Source organism: Denticeps clupeoides, chromosome 2 (genome assembly GCF_900700375.1).
Source record: "Denticeps clupeoides chromosome 2, fDenClu1.1, whole genome shotgun sequence".
NCBI classification, from domain to species: domain Eukaryota; kingdom Metazoa; phylum Chordata; class Actinopteri; order Clupeiformes; family Denticipitidae; genus Denticeps; species Denticeps clupeoides.
The window spans coordinates 30,679,467-30,696,243 of record NC_041708.1 but is presented as its reverse complement, the minus strand read 5'-3'; the positions used below and the strand labels follow the sequence as shown (position 1 = coordinate 30,696,243).

The 16,777-nt window shown below is 44.4% G+C and overlaps 1 protein-coding gene across 1 annotated transcript in view; it reads right to left on the bottom strand.

Moving 5' to 3' along the window:
* LOC114784261 (dihydropyrimidine dehydrogenase [NADP(+)]-like) overlaps nt 1-16,777 on the bottom strand; it is a 139,217-nt gene that overhangs the window by 34,025 nt on the left and 88,415 nt on the right. The window contains exons 14-17 of the mRNA XM_028969524.1: nt 16,027-16,095; nt 11,658-11,741; nt 611-731; nt 158-277 (exon numbers count right to left, since the gene is read on the bottom strand). Coding sequence (XP_028825357.1) covers nt 158-277; nt 611-731; nt 11,658-11,741; nt 16,027-16,095 — 394 coding nt within the window. The remainder of the gene's footprint in view (nt 1-157; nt 278-610; nt 732-11,657; nt 11,742-16,026; nt 16,096-16,777) is intronic.

Sequence of the window (16,777 nt, the reverse complement as noted above, 5' to 3'; positions counted from 1 at the left end):
ACAAAATGTGCAGAAGCAAATATGCACATCATACATGGATCATACATATACACACACACACACACACACACACACACACACACACACACACACACAGGCTGTGCCTGCCATCCCCTTAGGGACAGGCAGTGGAGGCAGTCAATTGGGTGACACTGACCAGACACGCCGCCATATGTGGTGCGCCTGTCGCGGCCAACGCCAGGCCAGGGAGAGCCGTCCGCCTTCAGTCCCATCAGACCAGACACCGTGTTGGTGGCGGTGACGCCATCTGCACCACCTGCACACACAGGCACCAGCATTTGCCAAGGCAGGGGAGAGGGAGAGGACCAAAGCAAAGCCAAAGTCTGGACCCCTGAAAACACCATCGCCCTCCAACAAGCTGTCCAGGGCCATGACTGTGGGCTCTGATGCTGCCAAGTCATTCAGGTAGACTGAAGTGCTGTCTGATTGTTCCACTAATCCTCTTCAGAATCTTAATGAGACACTCAAATCATACGGACACTAACACGCTTGTCATAAACCAGTCGGTTTAACTAATTAAAACTATTCATTAAAATGACCTCAATAAATGATTTTGATTATCACTGTACAGGTAATATAGCATAAGTACCTTCTTGCGCAGCTCTGGCAATGTCCACGATGTTGGTGACGTTGGGGGTCAGCTTGGCAAAGAAGGGGATCTTGACAGCTTGCCGGACCCAGCGGCAGATGTTGCGCACCAGCTCTGGATCCTGTTCAAGTGTGGATGGAGAAACCAACAAATAAACACCCAAGAAGAAGGATTTTGGACAGACGCTGTTGATTGAAACTATTTTTACTGCGCAAAGAAATGAGCAAGGAGGAGATAGCAGTCGGCAAGATCCGGCCAAGATGGCAGAGCCTCCGGATCCAAAATGGTGCAATTCTGTACTGGATTTGTGTACTGACATGTTTGCACTTTATGTAGCCTGGTTGGTTGATGTCACACTTTATATGCACTTTATATCATATTTAATTTAGTTTAAATGTTACATCTAGCTCCAGGTTCCAGAGAAATGTTGTTCGTTTCACTATGTTCTGTCTAACATGTATGTAGCTGACATGACAATAAATCTTAAACTTCTCCTTAAAGCTACACAGACAAATATATATATTAGATCCTACTTCTGGTTCTCAATTTTGACTTCATTCTGATTTAACAGGAGACGTGATTTACACTGGCTATATTTACACTTCAGTCTGTGCTCCATTCCCCAGTGTACACAAACAGTTCAGGGAATGTCAGATAACCTCCTCAACAAAATTATTCCAATCGGAACATCGGCAGCATCGCCACCACCAGCACAAAACATAATTTCTCTGTTTGTTACCCAGGCAATGTAAACAGCTCACATACCTGCGGCTGCTACAGTACAGATAATGAAGTGCTATGATTAATGCAAATATTTAAAACAAGAACCTGCAATAATTACATATCTAGTTTATTATTTTGTTATTACACATTTGTTTATTATGCTGGAACAAGTTGGGGGGTGCACTACCCACTGTACCCCTGCTCAGGAGTAAACAAATTCATTATTATTTTATTAACAAGCACGTATCCGAAAATATCTGAAACTTCACAGTCGTGTCTATATAGTTTGCACCAGAAAGAGTTGTATTGAGAAGTGTATCAATAAGCACTATTAGTATCAATATCAGTATTGACAAAGAAATATACCTGTCCCTAACCACGCCTCATGGGTCATGCTGCTTATCAGCATTGAGGACAATTATAAGATTTAAACCGGGCAATTTTTTTATTTTTTTTTTTTTACTCCTGATGGTTTGGAACCTTACTTAGAACGTGCTGTGTGGTCCAGTACACAAAGAGCTACAGAGCTGTTCTACAGTGTACACAAGCTCCCTGTTCTTGGGATGTCTAAAGAAGACTGATCCTGTCGCAACACCCTGCAACATACAAGCATGACTCTTGTCACGTAACCCGGGTAATGTTAACAACTCAGATGCCTGCTGCAGCTACTGTGGAAATGAATGCATGGTGTATGAATGGTGTAACAACCAACAGTAATTACAAACATGTGCAAACTCATTTGCGAGCGCCAGTGGTGGCCTAGCGGGCAAGGAATCTGACTTGTAACTGAAGGGTTGCAGGTTCAAATCCCAAACCACCAACGTCCCGTGAAACGTACCGTCCCACGCACACAGCTCCTGCTGCAGAGTATCACAATGATACAATCACCTTCACTAATTTGATTTCTTAGGCACTTGGGCAAGGTGCTTTACTGTTCCCTTTGAACTGAACCTTTGACCCCAGCAATTGTGCCATAGCTATTGTGCTATGCAACACTGTGATGGGGGGGATCTACAGACGTAAGAAAATTTGACAGTGAATTGTCATTGTCAATTGTTGATGAATTGTCATGAAAAGGGAGGTTTTGAAGGTTCGGATAATATCATTACCCTAAAAACACAAGGCCTCAGCAGTCGGCAGAGGTAAAAACCCTTTACAGGGTGATGCGGTTTTATTTAAAATATCCTACGTATCTGCACGCTTAATATCGCGGAGGAGAATCTCACCGCCATGTAATTACCATTCAAATTTAATGTAGAGTTGTGCAGCCCTACTCGTCGTCCCCGGCAGTGAGGGGATCATGTGAAAAAGTGGAGCTTTGTGCTCCACGCCGGCTGTCAGTTTGGGGCCGGTTTAAAGCGGGAAGGCCGGCTTTGTGCCTTGGCTCTGGAGCCCCCGTGCATTTACCGCACAGTGGGTCTCCTTCACAGACGCTGGGATCAGACAGCAGCATAATGCTGCAGCCAAACCAAAGCCATTTTTGTGCATTTTCAATAGCAGACTATTTCAGAGTTAACCAGAGTGGAGGGGGACACACCTGGAAACACCTCAAACTGACTGCTGTCTTGTTTTTACGTGCATGGTGAACCAGCCGGTAAAAGCGTCAGGGTGCAGGAAGAAGGGGGGGCAGGGCTAGGATGCCACTTCAACCGCTTCAAACCAAACCGTCAATTTTGTGTGCTTTCAGCAGACATCCATTTCCCCCGGCCATGGCGGGCGTCGTCCCCTTCGTCTGTGCTTTCTGGACTTATCACATTGCCTTTCTTTCTTTCTTCCTTTCTTTTTTTTTTTTTTTTTTTTTTTATAACACCTCAACTCCACTGGGATTTTGGTTTGTGTCCCTTCCTGAAAGCGTTCTCAACAAGCCAGAGAAATCCCAAAAATCCAGTTGCGTTCTTCTTCTGGTCCATGTCAATTCATGGGGTCATCCGGTCTCCCCGTTGCCACGGCGCTCGGGAATTAAGATACCTTTCTCGCTTGCGGCCTTACATCCCTCTCTCGATCTTTCATCGTCCCCCTGCCCCTTCACTCCTTCTGCCACAGAACCCGTACAGACCACTCGCGGCACACGGCTTCCACCTGGACTAACACATATAGACACAATTCAGCCCCCTCCCTTCTGCGCCGTCTCTCCTTTCTTTCACAGGAAATGGACTTCTGTTTTGACATGTAGGAACTGTTGGCATATGTCCCCCTAAGCAATGGGGTTTGCTCTCCTGTATAAAGAAGTGTGAGTTGCAATTGCTGTGTGGAAAAGAAAAAAGAAAAATACAGCGATGAGGTCAACAAGCCTCTTGGGCTAAAGATTTATTTATGAAAGCAAAACAGGTTGGAGAAATATTGAACATAATATCTACGCTGTATTGCTCCTGTCCACTGTGGTTATGGGTGATTGGCATTATCAGGGTTCCAGACTCTTCCACTGGTGGCACTGGTGCTCCAGCAAACCAGCATCATTGATGTATTAATCAATGATCTTGCATGATAATGATTAGTTGTCATAATTTGCCTACCCTGGTCTGCTGTTGATGAAAAGGCTGACAGTGACGTGAGAGTTAATATTGAGTTGCTCTACAAATAACCTGATAAAGGCCCCCATCTGGCCTTCATGCAAGCGTCTTGCATAGGATTTGAGTTGGGTTGAGGTCTGGTGACTGAACGTCAGATCATACAATTCTCATCATGATCATATTGTCCAGCGGAGGTGAGCATTGCCATGTTCTTGAAGACAACACTTCCATAAAGATAGAACTGTGTCATCATAAGACAAACGCGATCACTCACTGTCACCTTGATCTACAGGGGTTAAAACATGTCAGAATCCCCGTGTATATAAGATGTATTATTATATTGCCAGTCCCAAATTAGTTATGTCAATGTAACGTTTGTGTTGACCTGACTTAATTTCTAATACAATATGTAGGTACTTGTTTTCTGATCAATATATTTTTTTTATTCATATACATTCACCTCATGGGAAAAGAGTGTATATGTAGGTTTACCTTTTTACAATTGAATTATAAAAACAAACTACCATTAATATAGACATATGAAACACACTAGTAATTTCGAACAATCAGTATAGGCATCTCAAGGTCGTGAGTTCTTTGTTAGACACAAGTATTGTGTACCAGTTACTAAACGCACGGCAAAGGAAAATAAGTGTGTTGCTCCAAAGGAGCTGATAAAATTCACTCCGTTTATTTAATTTTTTTTTTTTTTTGGAGGGTGGGGGTGGGGAGACGATATTGGATTTATGCACTTGCATCTCCACCGAGTGCCATCCATAGCAATTGGCCCTGATTTATTCAAGACTTAAACAGCGCATAAACAAGGCTGCTGAGCGCAGGGTTCAGCCGGTCCAGCCTCGTCGTCTGGCGGAGCGGGAGCTGTAATATCTTAGGCCCCCGAGAGATGTTTGATAGTGCCGCCAACTTCCTGAGGGAGATTCATTGGTTGATGTTGCAGATCCTCCACTCCAGGCAACTCCCGTTGCTTTTAGTGAATGTGAGGGTGGCAGCGCCTCAAAGGACAATAGCAGGGTTTCTTTTTTTTTCTTCTTCAGAATAACAATATTCATATCTAATGTTTACGAGATATTAACTGGATAAAGCTACGCTGGAAGGGGTTATGATGTCGCGAGGGCTGTTCCGAGGTGACAGAGCCGCGGTAGAGGCCGTTCGTGTGTGGTTGTAATAACTGTTGGCCAAGGTTAGCTGAGGGAACAGTAGCCCTGCCCGTTACATGGAATCCCCGGGCCTCCATGACGCCTCGGAGAGGAGGAGGGGAGGAGGGGACGGAGGACACAGCCGCACCGGAAGAACGGCTGCCCGTCGGCCCAGAGGGGGTCATGGAATATTGCATTACTGGCTGGCGCAGGAGAGTTGGGGTCATAGCCCACAGCCAGAAACAGCTGCTGCTTGTAAGAACCCTTGTTCTTGCCGAGGGTTAGTGCTCCCTCTGAGGCGTGCCCATGACAGCTTATTATGGGCCAGATGGGGGCCTTTATCAGGTTATTTGTAGAGCCTGTTCGAATTGAGATTTTAACCTTGCATGCTCTACACTCTGCCTTAGTATTATCAATGTAATTCAAATGTACTCCAACTTTTGGAATTTGGAGTAGGTTTTTTTTTTTGTCCAACTTCAGCCAGCCCTGCAAAACGTCATCGCCCGTCACCATGTCGCATGGTACAAAAAGCTTGCGAGAGAAAGACAATTTAAGTCAAACGCACTGCCCCTCCCCGTCCTGCTCAGTATAGACACACCTCATATAGTTGACCAATCGGTGCGGTTTGAAAAGGAAAAAGCGCCTCTTCCCGACTCCGGCTCACAAGAGCCTCTTTGTTCGCGACCGACACATCACTATTATGAACATAGCTTTGAATGGGCGGAGCCAGTGAGGCAGCATGTCATACACCCTACTTCTCCAGTCTGTGTGATTCCAACCCCATCACGTGTGTCCATCTCCTCCCTTTCTCTAACATTTGGGTCTGTTCTCAACACTTTGGTCCCAAACGTGATCTTTGCAATGGACAATGCACCCACAACCAATACCAGAATATAGCTTTAATATGCATTCTGGTGAACAAACTAGTGAGAAAGACATGAGCGAACACTCTCTGTGTTACATAACACTGGGAAATGATGGTCCTGTCCTGGACAACGCATGAATGCATATAGTAAAAATGAGAACAAAAAGAATACGAGAAGACATTTATAAGAGGCGGTAGATCTGCAGGTACACTATGTTTTTTTTTTACCTTCCTTTCTTTTTTTTACATATTTTCCTTGTAGCAGAGTGCTTGTCACTGGAGGGCAGGCGGTGTGCGGAGCAGAATTCATTTCAGCACGGCAGGGGGGCAGCGAGGGGGTTAGGGCCGTAGAGGCGGAGCGGTGGGAGGGGCACGAGCCGTGGCGTTACACCTGAAATTTTAATTTTACAGCGCAAGGTCGCAGGAGGTCGGCGCCCTTGTTAAGCGCCCGGGTGAAAAACTCTCACAGGACGGATGATGGAAGCGGCTTGTCACTGGGAACCTGTTTGCACCGCTGAAAATGGCGCTGGGAGACGTTTTTTGGTTTTAATTTGAGAATCAGAGGCATGGCACTGTGCGGGGGGGCTGGGGGGTGGGGACGAGATCCCGACGGATGCTGAGTCACAGCTGAATAAGAGCAGTGAAAGCTGTCATAAACGTTAACATAAAAAATTTTTTTAAAAAAACAGAGCTCCCGCCCTCCGTCTGCATCAGTCCTGCCAAAAGACTCTCCGCTCGAGAACCCACGTCCAACGTTCTAAAGAGACCCTGTCCATTGATCTTACGCTAAATGAGATAATTAAATCATTACACATATTTACATTTAAATCAGGCAAACAAAACGGCTTCTAATTCGGCTCAAGCTAAATGTTAAATAGCTTTGGGTTGAGGCAAAGAAAAGGAACAAAAGTGATGTTGCTTTTGTTATAAAAAAAAAAATCAGCTGAGAACGAGTGGGTGAAATTGCATATTAATACACCATTAACCCCCCTCCCCCCCCCTCCCTTCTGCAGAGTCTGAAATAATATTTTTTTTCCCCTCTGTGGTGTAGAGAGGAGGTGCCAAACGGTGTGATTAAATGATATTGCCTCTCTTCAGTTCACACAGAGGTTACCTGCCTGAGGCCCTCTGCCTCTGATTAGCTTTTTGTCTTGGAGCAGAAAATCTACAGAACGGATATAACTCTGTGAATTTATGGGCACCGCGGGAGAAAATAGCTTTGTCTTTCTGTTTTGGATGGAAATGCTTTTTATTCCCTCTGTCGTGTAATGCAGACTCAGGGCTCTAAGACGGAAGGCGGGCCTTTCTTCAGCATCCATTCATGCCTGCCGGGGCACCATGGGCGCGTTCATGTGTTGAACTGGGTGTCTCTTTGTCTACTGCTGGCTGTTATCTCTTACTGTTTTTACAAGAAGAGCCATGTTCAGCCTTCATCCATTCATTTTAATTCATACACATGGCACATGGTGGGTGCAGAACACTAATCCAAACTAGCATCACTCATTCACCTAAGTTTGAGGAATTTACATTTACGGCATTTATCAGATGCCCTTATCCTGAGCGACTTACAATCAGTAGTGACAGGGACAGTCCTCCCCTGGAGCAATTTAGGGTTAAGTGTTTTGCTCAGGGACACAATGGTAGTAAGTGGGATTTGAACCTGGGTTTTCTGGTTCATCGGAGAGTGTGTTACCCACTAGGCTACTACCACCCTAGAAGACAATTTCAGGCCCAAAAAAGTGAGAAAGTGGTGTAAAATACAGATAAGATAAGATAAGATAAGATAAGATAAGATGACCTTTATTAGTCCCACAAGTGGGAAATTAACATCGTCACGACAACGAAATAAATCATTTAAATAAATAGAATAAAATTTGGGATATTAACAATTCAGCGGACACTCCCATCAGAAATGTGAATTATGTTACTATGCATGCACACAGACTGGAAGGAAAAGATGTGTACTGCATGTTTGAATAAACTGAACACAGCGCGTGTGCAATGTACCATTGTCTCTTGCAATTTCACTGCAAATTTTTTTTTCCCACTGCTGCAATACTGCAATTTTCACTTCTTAAAAAAAAATCGGCATTTACGGCATTGCAACATAGATTGCAATATTTTAGTAATGTTGCCGTGAATTTATGCCTGGAACGTGTGTGGAAGGACTGTTTAAAGCGCACACACACTACTACATTCAATAACCCATGCTCTATGGAAACACTGGAAAGTGAACTAAAGCACATGACATTGTATTTTATAATTATAATCTTTAAAAAGTGGTTTTGACAGGCCTGTAAAAGGAGAACAACACTTGTTGAAGACACTTTTCATCTCATTTTGCTACGGCTTTGACATTGTTGTTGCTGCAAATGTGACAGGGCGGACGGAGGACACCGCCAATTCTCGCGTCACTTACCTGACCACTTACAGCGCGGTGAAAGCCTGTGTCACATTTAAATGAAGACAAGCAATCATTAATGCGGGGAAAGCATTCAGAGGCCCGGGTGTCATGATATCATTCAGATGGGAACGTGCCCCCACGAAGTAGAGGGGAGATTCGACCGCTCTGTACCCAAAGTTAAATGAAGTAATGGCACCACTTTTAATCGCTGATGAAATTAGTTTCCAGTCCCCTAAACAGTGTTGGGATGATCTGTTTTTTATCTGATATGCTTCACAAGTGGGGGTGGGGGTGGGGGGGTGCTATTCCTAATCCTCTATGGGAGCAGATCAAACGCTACATTAAACCCGGAGAATGTAGCATCTCGTACGAAAGAAAATTGTTTACAAACTGCAAAGGGAATTATTTATGGATTATTAAATTCTGTTAATGCCTCAATTGGATGTGGTGTTATGGAAAAAAGGTGTATTAAGATGCTCATAGAAAAATCAATGCCCTGTTGAAGTGCGAGCACATTTGTTTGAGCTTTTGGTAGTCGAGCCAATCGTGGAAGGCGGTCTCACTGCCCGTTCATGCACAATAACACTTTTATCACTGAGGATAACATTAAACTCTGATGGTACCTGATGAATATAGCGCTCCAGTGCAGAGGAGGAGGACACTTAGAATTAAAAAGCTATTTTTAGAGACCCTTTTACCTCAGGTAAGAAATCTTACAGACAGAGACAGGTACGTTTACATCTCACATCATCAGTATTCTGCCGTGTCTGTGAGATGGAGGTTGGAAAGCTCTTATATCTGTATTACATGTCAGTGTTTTTACAAGGGCGAGATACGCGAAGCAAGGTTAGAACATATGAAAACAATCAAGCACTGTGCACAGCAAAAGAGTACAAACATTTGTGCTAATGTGGGCTTTATGGACAACATACATAGTAAAAATATAAAATTACGATAACCTGAAATTTAACTTACAGATTCAACTATAGAGTGCCGCCTACATGGTGTGTTTTTTTTTCCAGCACATCCCACAGATGGTCGATTCAGATTTGAAACTCTTTGGCACGTTTTTTTTTTCTGCAGAATTTACCCATCGAAAAAAGGCCATCACAGGATACCACTGCCATGAAGGGATGTGTGTGGTCTGATAGAACCTTGTTGTATGTGATACAATAACATCACTCCCATGGTGCTTTGGAGCACTTTTGGAAGGTACTAACCTTCGCATACTGGCAACATTCCCACGTTATGGAGATGCACTGACATCAGCCTCAAGAAGCCACTGTTCAAATGCTGTGATCTGTCTCTCATATATACACTGCTCATAAAAATAAAGGGAAGATTGTAACTCCAAGTCAATCACAATTCTATGAAATCAAACTGTCCACATTGATTGACAATAAAATGTCGCAGACTGTTGTGCAAATGGAATAGACAACAGGTGGAAATTATATGCAATTAGCAAGACATCCCCAATGAAGGCGCGGTTCTGCAGGTGGTGACCAAAGACCACTTCTCAGATGTGACAGACGTGACAGAGACATCATGGAGAACGTTCTGCTGCCTGCAACATCCTCCAGCATGACCGTTTTGGCAGTGGTTCAGTAATGGTGTGGGGTGGCATTTCTTTGGTGGGCCGAAAGGCACTCCATGTGCTCGCCAGAGGTAGCCTGACTGCCATTAGGTAGCAAGATGAGATCCTCAGACCCCTTGTGAGACCATATGCTGGTGTGGTTGGTCCAGTGATCTACCTAATGCAAGACAATGCTAGACCTCATGTGTCATAGCAGTACCTGCAAGACGAAGGCATTGATGCTATGGACTTGCCCGTCCATTCCCCAGACCTGAATCCAATTGAGCACATCTGGGACATCATGTCTCGCTCCATCCACCAACCACAGACTGTCTAGCAGTTGGCAGGTCTGGGAGGAGATCCCTCAGGAGACCATCTGCCACCTCATCAGGAGCATCCCCAGGCATGGTAGAGTGGTCATACAGGCACATGGAGGCCACACACACACACTACTGAGCCTCATTTTTACTGTTTTAAGGACATTACATCAAAGTTGGATCCACCTGTGGTGTGCTTTTCCATTGTAAATTTGAGTGTGACTTCAACTCATGAAGGCCACGGGTTGATTAATTTGATTTCCATCGATAATTTTTGTCTGTGTGTGTGTTTTTCAATGATATAAAGTATTTAATAAGAATATTCATTAATTCACATCTAGGATGTCTTATTTTGTGTTCCTTTTATTTTTTTGAGCAGTGTATATACACACACATACACACACACACACACACACACACAGACATACACCCATTGTGAAGTGCCATTGAAACAAGATTATCAACGTTATTCACCTGACTTGTCAGTGGTTGCAATGTTGCAAGAGATCGGTGTACAAGAGGAGGTACACTGTTTTGTTTTGGGGTTTTGCTACCAAGCTGTCATGTGGTGTGTGGACTAAGTTCTGTGAACACAAAACAGCTATTTAAAAGTAAAATGGTAAACAGCTTTGTCAAAGGGTCTTCACTAAAGAGTAGGTTTTTTTTGCCTAAATAATGATTAGACTTTTCTGTTGTTACAAGCGCATATTGAAAATCTTTAAGCCCAGAGGCGATTCAAACACCCAAAAGGTTATGAGTGCCATTAAGTGTATGTCAGTGTTCCCGAGGCAGTAGTGCTTTTTAAAAAACATGGAGAAAGAAAACTCTTTTTAAAGAAACTCTAAACAGGTTTTTGCTGAAGCAACAGCCATATACAGCATTATATGGTCTTTCATAGGGATTCTTTACTCTATGACTGTAGTTCGCATGGGTTGAATAGCAAAGCCAGGTGTATGAGCCTGAGGTATAAAACTGTAGTAACAGTACTGTTCAGCTTTCAGGGCTTAAACAAAAAAGGAACAGATTCAAATAGAATATTATGAAGGGTTTTAAGGCAGGGGTAAAGGATTGCGTAGTGGCCATCGGTGTTGCAAGATTGGAGGAAATGGGTATGTGCACTTTTTATCAACCAAATGCGAAAGGACCTTGTTCCCTCAATTAACATGTGACAAATTCATGCAAAAGATTCATTTGATTTCTCGATTTAATTTAAAGCACAACAGTGAACTTTCTCCCCAGTTCCTGTACAAAAACAAGAAAATGTCTTGAAAAGAGGCGGGACCTCTTCTAGCCAGGTCAACAGAGTATTCATTTTGAAAGTAGCCCGCAGTTTTAGTGCTTCATGTTGTGTATGAGTAGGAACTGGTTTTATTGCGTTACGTTAGCTGCTGTCTGTGTTGTGAGCTTCAGAGTAGCCGTGTGGCTTTTCCGAGTTTTCATGTCAGCGCTGATGGCAGCAGGGTTAGCTGTTGAATAAGCCGCACTGGGCAGCTCTTACCTGGCCGCAGGCGAGTCCCATGCCCCTCTCTCCCATTCCGTGAGGGCAGGAGAGATTCAGCTCCAGGGCATCTGCTCCGGAGTCCTGCTCGACAGCGGGGAAGAAGCGCCAAAAAAAAAGAAAATTATTTCAATGTATTCCCCGACTCCACAACCCCTTTTCCTTCACGCCCCAAATTTTGGGGAGCTGCAGGATTTTAATCGAATTCGTGGCAATGGATTCTATTTAGATATGGCTTTTACGACTCAACAACTCCAACATATTCACCGCGCAACACCCGCAAAAACTATTATGGGCGCAACCTTTAATATGAAAAAATAATGAAAGAATAATAAAGCAAATCCGATTGTGATTGAACATGCACAGAGGAAAGGGCGGAGGATGCACACAGAAAAATAGGGGAACAAAATAAAAAAAAAAGATAGAAACAAGAGTGACTGAAACATTATGCCCAAAATAGATGGGACAAATGATGACTGTTCCACATGGATGCACTAGAGACGTCCCAGTATATAGACCAGTGGAGTGGGGCGTCGAGGAACGCCTGAGCCGGAAAAGGAGTTTGACAGGCAATTACATATCCGTGTGGGCTTTAAAACACATCACAAGGGGGGATTTAAACAATTACAAAAAGCTCCACCAACCTGCCAGCGCGACTCCCAACGCAGATTTATGATTTTGCTTCAGACTGACAGTCATTGGAGAGACAGAAGTCAAAAAAAGAAAAGAAAAAAAAAGAAGAAGAATAATAAGCGTTTTAGCTTTACAAAGTGCAGAGGAGCAAATGGCAGGATAAAGCCATTTATCAGCGTCAGGGCCGAGGAGGAGAGGAGGCTGTGGCAGCCGTGGATTAGGAACCAGATTTCATGGTCAATTAGGGGCCAAACGCAGGTACAAAATGGACACAATGCATTGGCATCCCAAAGCCAATTATCAATAATGTTTAATTTCACCCTCTTTCCCCTAAGCCTTTTATGGCGAGGAGGAGGGGGGAGGAGGAAGACTAGTTTCTTTCTTTTCTTCTTGTGTGTGTGTGTATGTGTGTTCTTCGCTCTCCCTGTCACCACAAAGGGCCACACAGGCAAAGAATTAAGCGCTATCATCACACATCACAATAAGCTGCTTTGTGCTACTCTGGGAGGGAAGACAAGAATGGGGGGAGGGGGGGGGGGGGGGGGGAGCCTGTTTGATACAGTGAGCTTAGATTCCGAGAGAAAAAGGAACACTTGGGGGGGGGGGATCACAACCTCCAACACTATCCCAGCCCAGGAGATGGACACAGCAGATTAAAAAAAGAAGAGAGAAAGAGAGAGAGGGAGAGAGAAAGAAAATGCAGGTACATCCGGCGGCTGATGAAATACACAGTGCCCCACCTGCATGAATTGTAAATGTACAATTTATGAAGCCGGCCCCATAAGCAAGGGAAATAAAGGCTGGCGTAGCATTAATATTGATGCAGGTTGTTCCTAAACATTATTACTTCCGTGGGGAATATGGCAGATGGACAGGGGCCAAGCGCGCTCCTCTCGCCCTCAGTGGCGAAAGTGAGGAACGAGTCTTCGCGGTGCGCTCTACAAAAGAGCCGCGGGCCCGGAGCAGATATATATCAGGCCTGACACCGACTTTGACATGGATTATCAAGCCGCAACTTGATAAGGAAAACACTGGCCATCCCTGTCACACACTTCTTGAGCATCAAGGCCGGGTTTGATCTCGGGGGGTATTAAAGGGTTGATATCGCCGTGTGGGAAGAGCCTTCAGGGGAGATACGCCGAGTTACAGTCGCTAAGACGGACGGCGGGTGAAAAAGGCCATGGGACATAACGTCCTGGGTGCTCAAATGCTATAATCTGCTGGAGTATCTAAAAAAAACGTACAACATTGAGAAACAAGGCTGTTTTCATAACCAACCAAGCACTAACTGTACAATGTCTGCATTGCAATATTCTAATAATCTGAAATTAAACGACATATCGGCCATATCATGTACCTAAATTCAACATTCAACTTTCTATGTAACGAATATGAATATTTGATGAATATTTGAATATTCTTAGACACACTAAGAATAAATGTAATAATTAGTATCATGAACAAAGGTTATTAAAAGTTGACACGAATGCTAGACCACTGGAGCAGAGGACAAGGGGACATAACTGCCACAGAGGTACCCCGACCTCACGTCTCCTAGGCCATGTGTTAGAATCCAGGTGCTGGGTGCGGGGAGATAGCATGCTCTCCCCATGTTGGTGACTCTGAATTGGCCGAGGTGTGAGTTGGCCAAACGTGGTCATGGAAAGTGAGATTTTGGTGAATTAAACAAATACTTGGCGTGCACGTCTGTCATTAGAGCGACTTTTCTGACAATAATTTAACGGATTTCAGATGCGATTGTCGCTCTCAGCTCTTGGCCATTTGCCTTCGCATTCATCTCCTATCCAATGTTCTTTTATTTTGTTCTGCTAACTTTAAATTGAATAAAATATGAATAGCTCATGGAGAGACTTTGACATTTATGAATTATAGCCCACAGCACACAGTTATGATGTAATATTTCTCTCTAAGGCTGGGATTTTCTAGGTGGGGGGGTGGTGGCTGAAAGCAGAAAATGGTTTACTTCAGACTGACACTTCAGCGAGGGGAGAGGGGAAAGGGGGGAAAGAAAAAAAATAACTTTTAAGTAGTATCCTTAGGCAAGGAAAAGTGTTAAGTGTTCCCTTACAGATTTCAAAGTGGAAATGAATGGTTGATTCTCCTTGGAAATGGAGTTGCTATGGCAACCGAGGTATTTTTTTCCCTTTTCTTTTAGTTTTTTTTTTTTTCCTCCTTTTCTCAGGTAACTAAACAGTGCACGTCGTGGATGAGCCCCGGCGGCGGACTGGTCCTTCCATGTGACATCCGTCATCGCAGGGGACCGGTCGCTTAGCGGTCAATCCCTCTCCCGGCACGACCCCTGCGTCCACCCCCCGCGCCCCTGCGCCAATACCACACAGAGTCCTCTGATGAAGGGCTTGAAAAAAGAAAATTAATTATTCACAGCGGAAGTGAATGCGGAAGAAACTCCCCCTCCCCAAGTATCTAGCCATGTTCACGGTACGAAAGGGGTTTCTACTACCTGGTGGAGACTGGATTTTCCGTGGTGTGACACTGATGTCGTACCCTTAAGCGTCGCACTTACCCCAGCTTACATCAGGACTTTATGAATATACAATATTCCAGATGTACCTGCTGTCGCGTTTGGGAGGAAAGGAGGGGAGCACAAATAAAAAAAGGATTTCCGTTACAAAATAACATTAGTGCACTCTTGCTCTGACCTCCCCTTCAACCTTTTGCACAGTCACTTTACCTGTTCATTGCTATTTTGAACAACATTGCAGCTGCTCTCCATATTCCATTTCTATCTCTACAAAACTTTAACTGGCATTGATTTTTCATATATTGCATACGTAGAATAGCATTTGCATAGTACGTACAATATTTATTTTTTATGATGTTGCACTGTTAAATGTTAATTGGCTAAGCATCAGTGAATAATTTCATTGTACTTTGTACACTGCCCTCGGTATGCACGACAACGAAGCCCACGACAAGAACCCCAACACGTCCGCGCAACCTGCCGCATTTCACCCAGTCGGAGCGCGAAGTGGCTGTTAGTGGGGACGGGGGGCCTGACAGGATGGTTTTTAATGAGGAAGGGGGAGCGAGTGCTCGCGTCGATGAAATCAATAGCAGAATTAACACATTGACATGTGGGCCTGTTTACTTTCCGTCATTTTCTGTGTGCAATTAAGCGAGGGAGATATGCAAGTCAACTGCGATTAACTCACGGGTCACCGGACTGCCTGCTTTTATTTCGGCTGAAAATATCTGCCCTGCTATTAGAACCGATGGGCATGTGGAGGTGGGTGGACTTCATGAATGTGAGACGGTGTGGTGAGCAAATTCCATCGATTCCATTGGAAATCCTGTTTGAAGGGGTTAGAGTTAGCATTCAAGCTCACAGATTGTTAAAACACACACACACACCTCCTTCCCCTCATCTTTCTCTCTCTCCATCAGTGTTTCACTCCCACAGTGTCCTCTGTCTCATCGCTTACAGCCTCTTGGCAGCGCCCCACCAGCGGGCCTGACAAACATTTAACTAAATGTTGCGTTCAGTCCAAATCCCGATTACGTCCCAGCGATCCAATATTTGGGGTATTTAAGCACGAGCGGGCGACTGCAGCGCTTCCACAGTGCCCAGAGATGCGGTCACCGCGGCCGCAGTAAAAGGAAGCCATGCATTAAGACAATTTCCAAACCGTCGAGTCCATTACTGTGGCTGAGGGACCAGCAATAATGTGCCTTGTGTTGGTGGAAAGGGACTTACTTCTGCCATTTTGGAGAGCTCCATCCAATCGGCCTTGTTGAAGCTGCACATTATGCTGGATATGATGATCTGTAAATGAAAGGAAGGATGAGAGTGTGAGAGAAAGACTGGTAAACAAATGTACATTTTATTACAACCTTATAGTTAAAACAGACTCAAGCCATGCATCCTTGATTGTACTGCAATTATTTAAGTAGTGAAGTGAAGTGATTGTCACATGTGATACACAGCAGCACAGCACACGGTGCACACAGTGAAATTTGTCCTCTGCATTTATCCCATCACCCTGAGTGAGCAGTGGGCAGCCATGACCAGCGCCCGGGGAGCAGTGTGTGGGATTCGAACCTGCAACCTTCTGATTACGGGGCCGCTTCCTTAACCGCTAGGCCACCACCACTACATATTAGCCAAAGATGGATTGGTGGAGGTCAGTCTTTCATCACTACCCATAATGCCCTGCACGATGGTCAAATGGACAAGGGTTTTGGGGTTGAATGTTGTTGTGGACAGTTAATGTGTGCAGCACTGTGTTGTGATTATGTTGGCTTTGTGGAGTTTCTTGCCCACCATGAGTGGTCTGTGGTTGTTGTATATGCTACTTTTACATATCAAAGCAGTCACTTTTACAGTAGGTCCTAAGTACGTGATGCACCTCTTTTTTATTAATACTTAGCTGTGTAATAACTTCTGAGGAATGAATGTATTGGGAAACGTTTTGACAGACTTTACAAAAACTTTTTGAATGTGACCT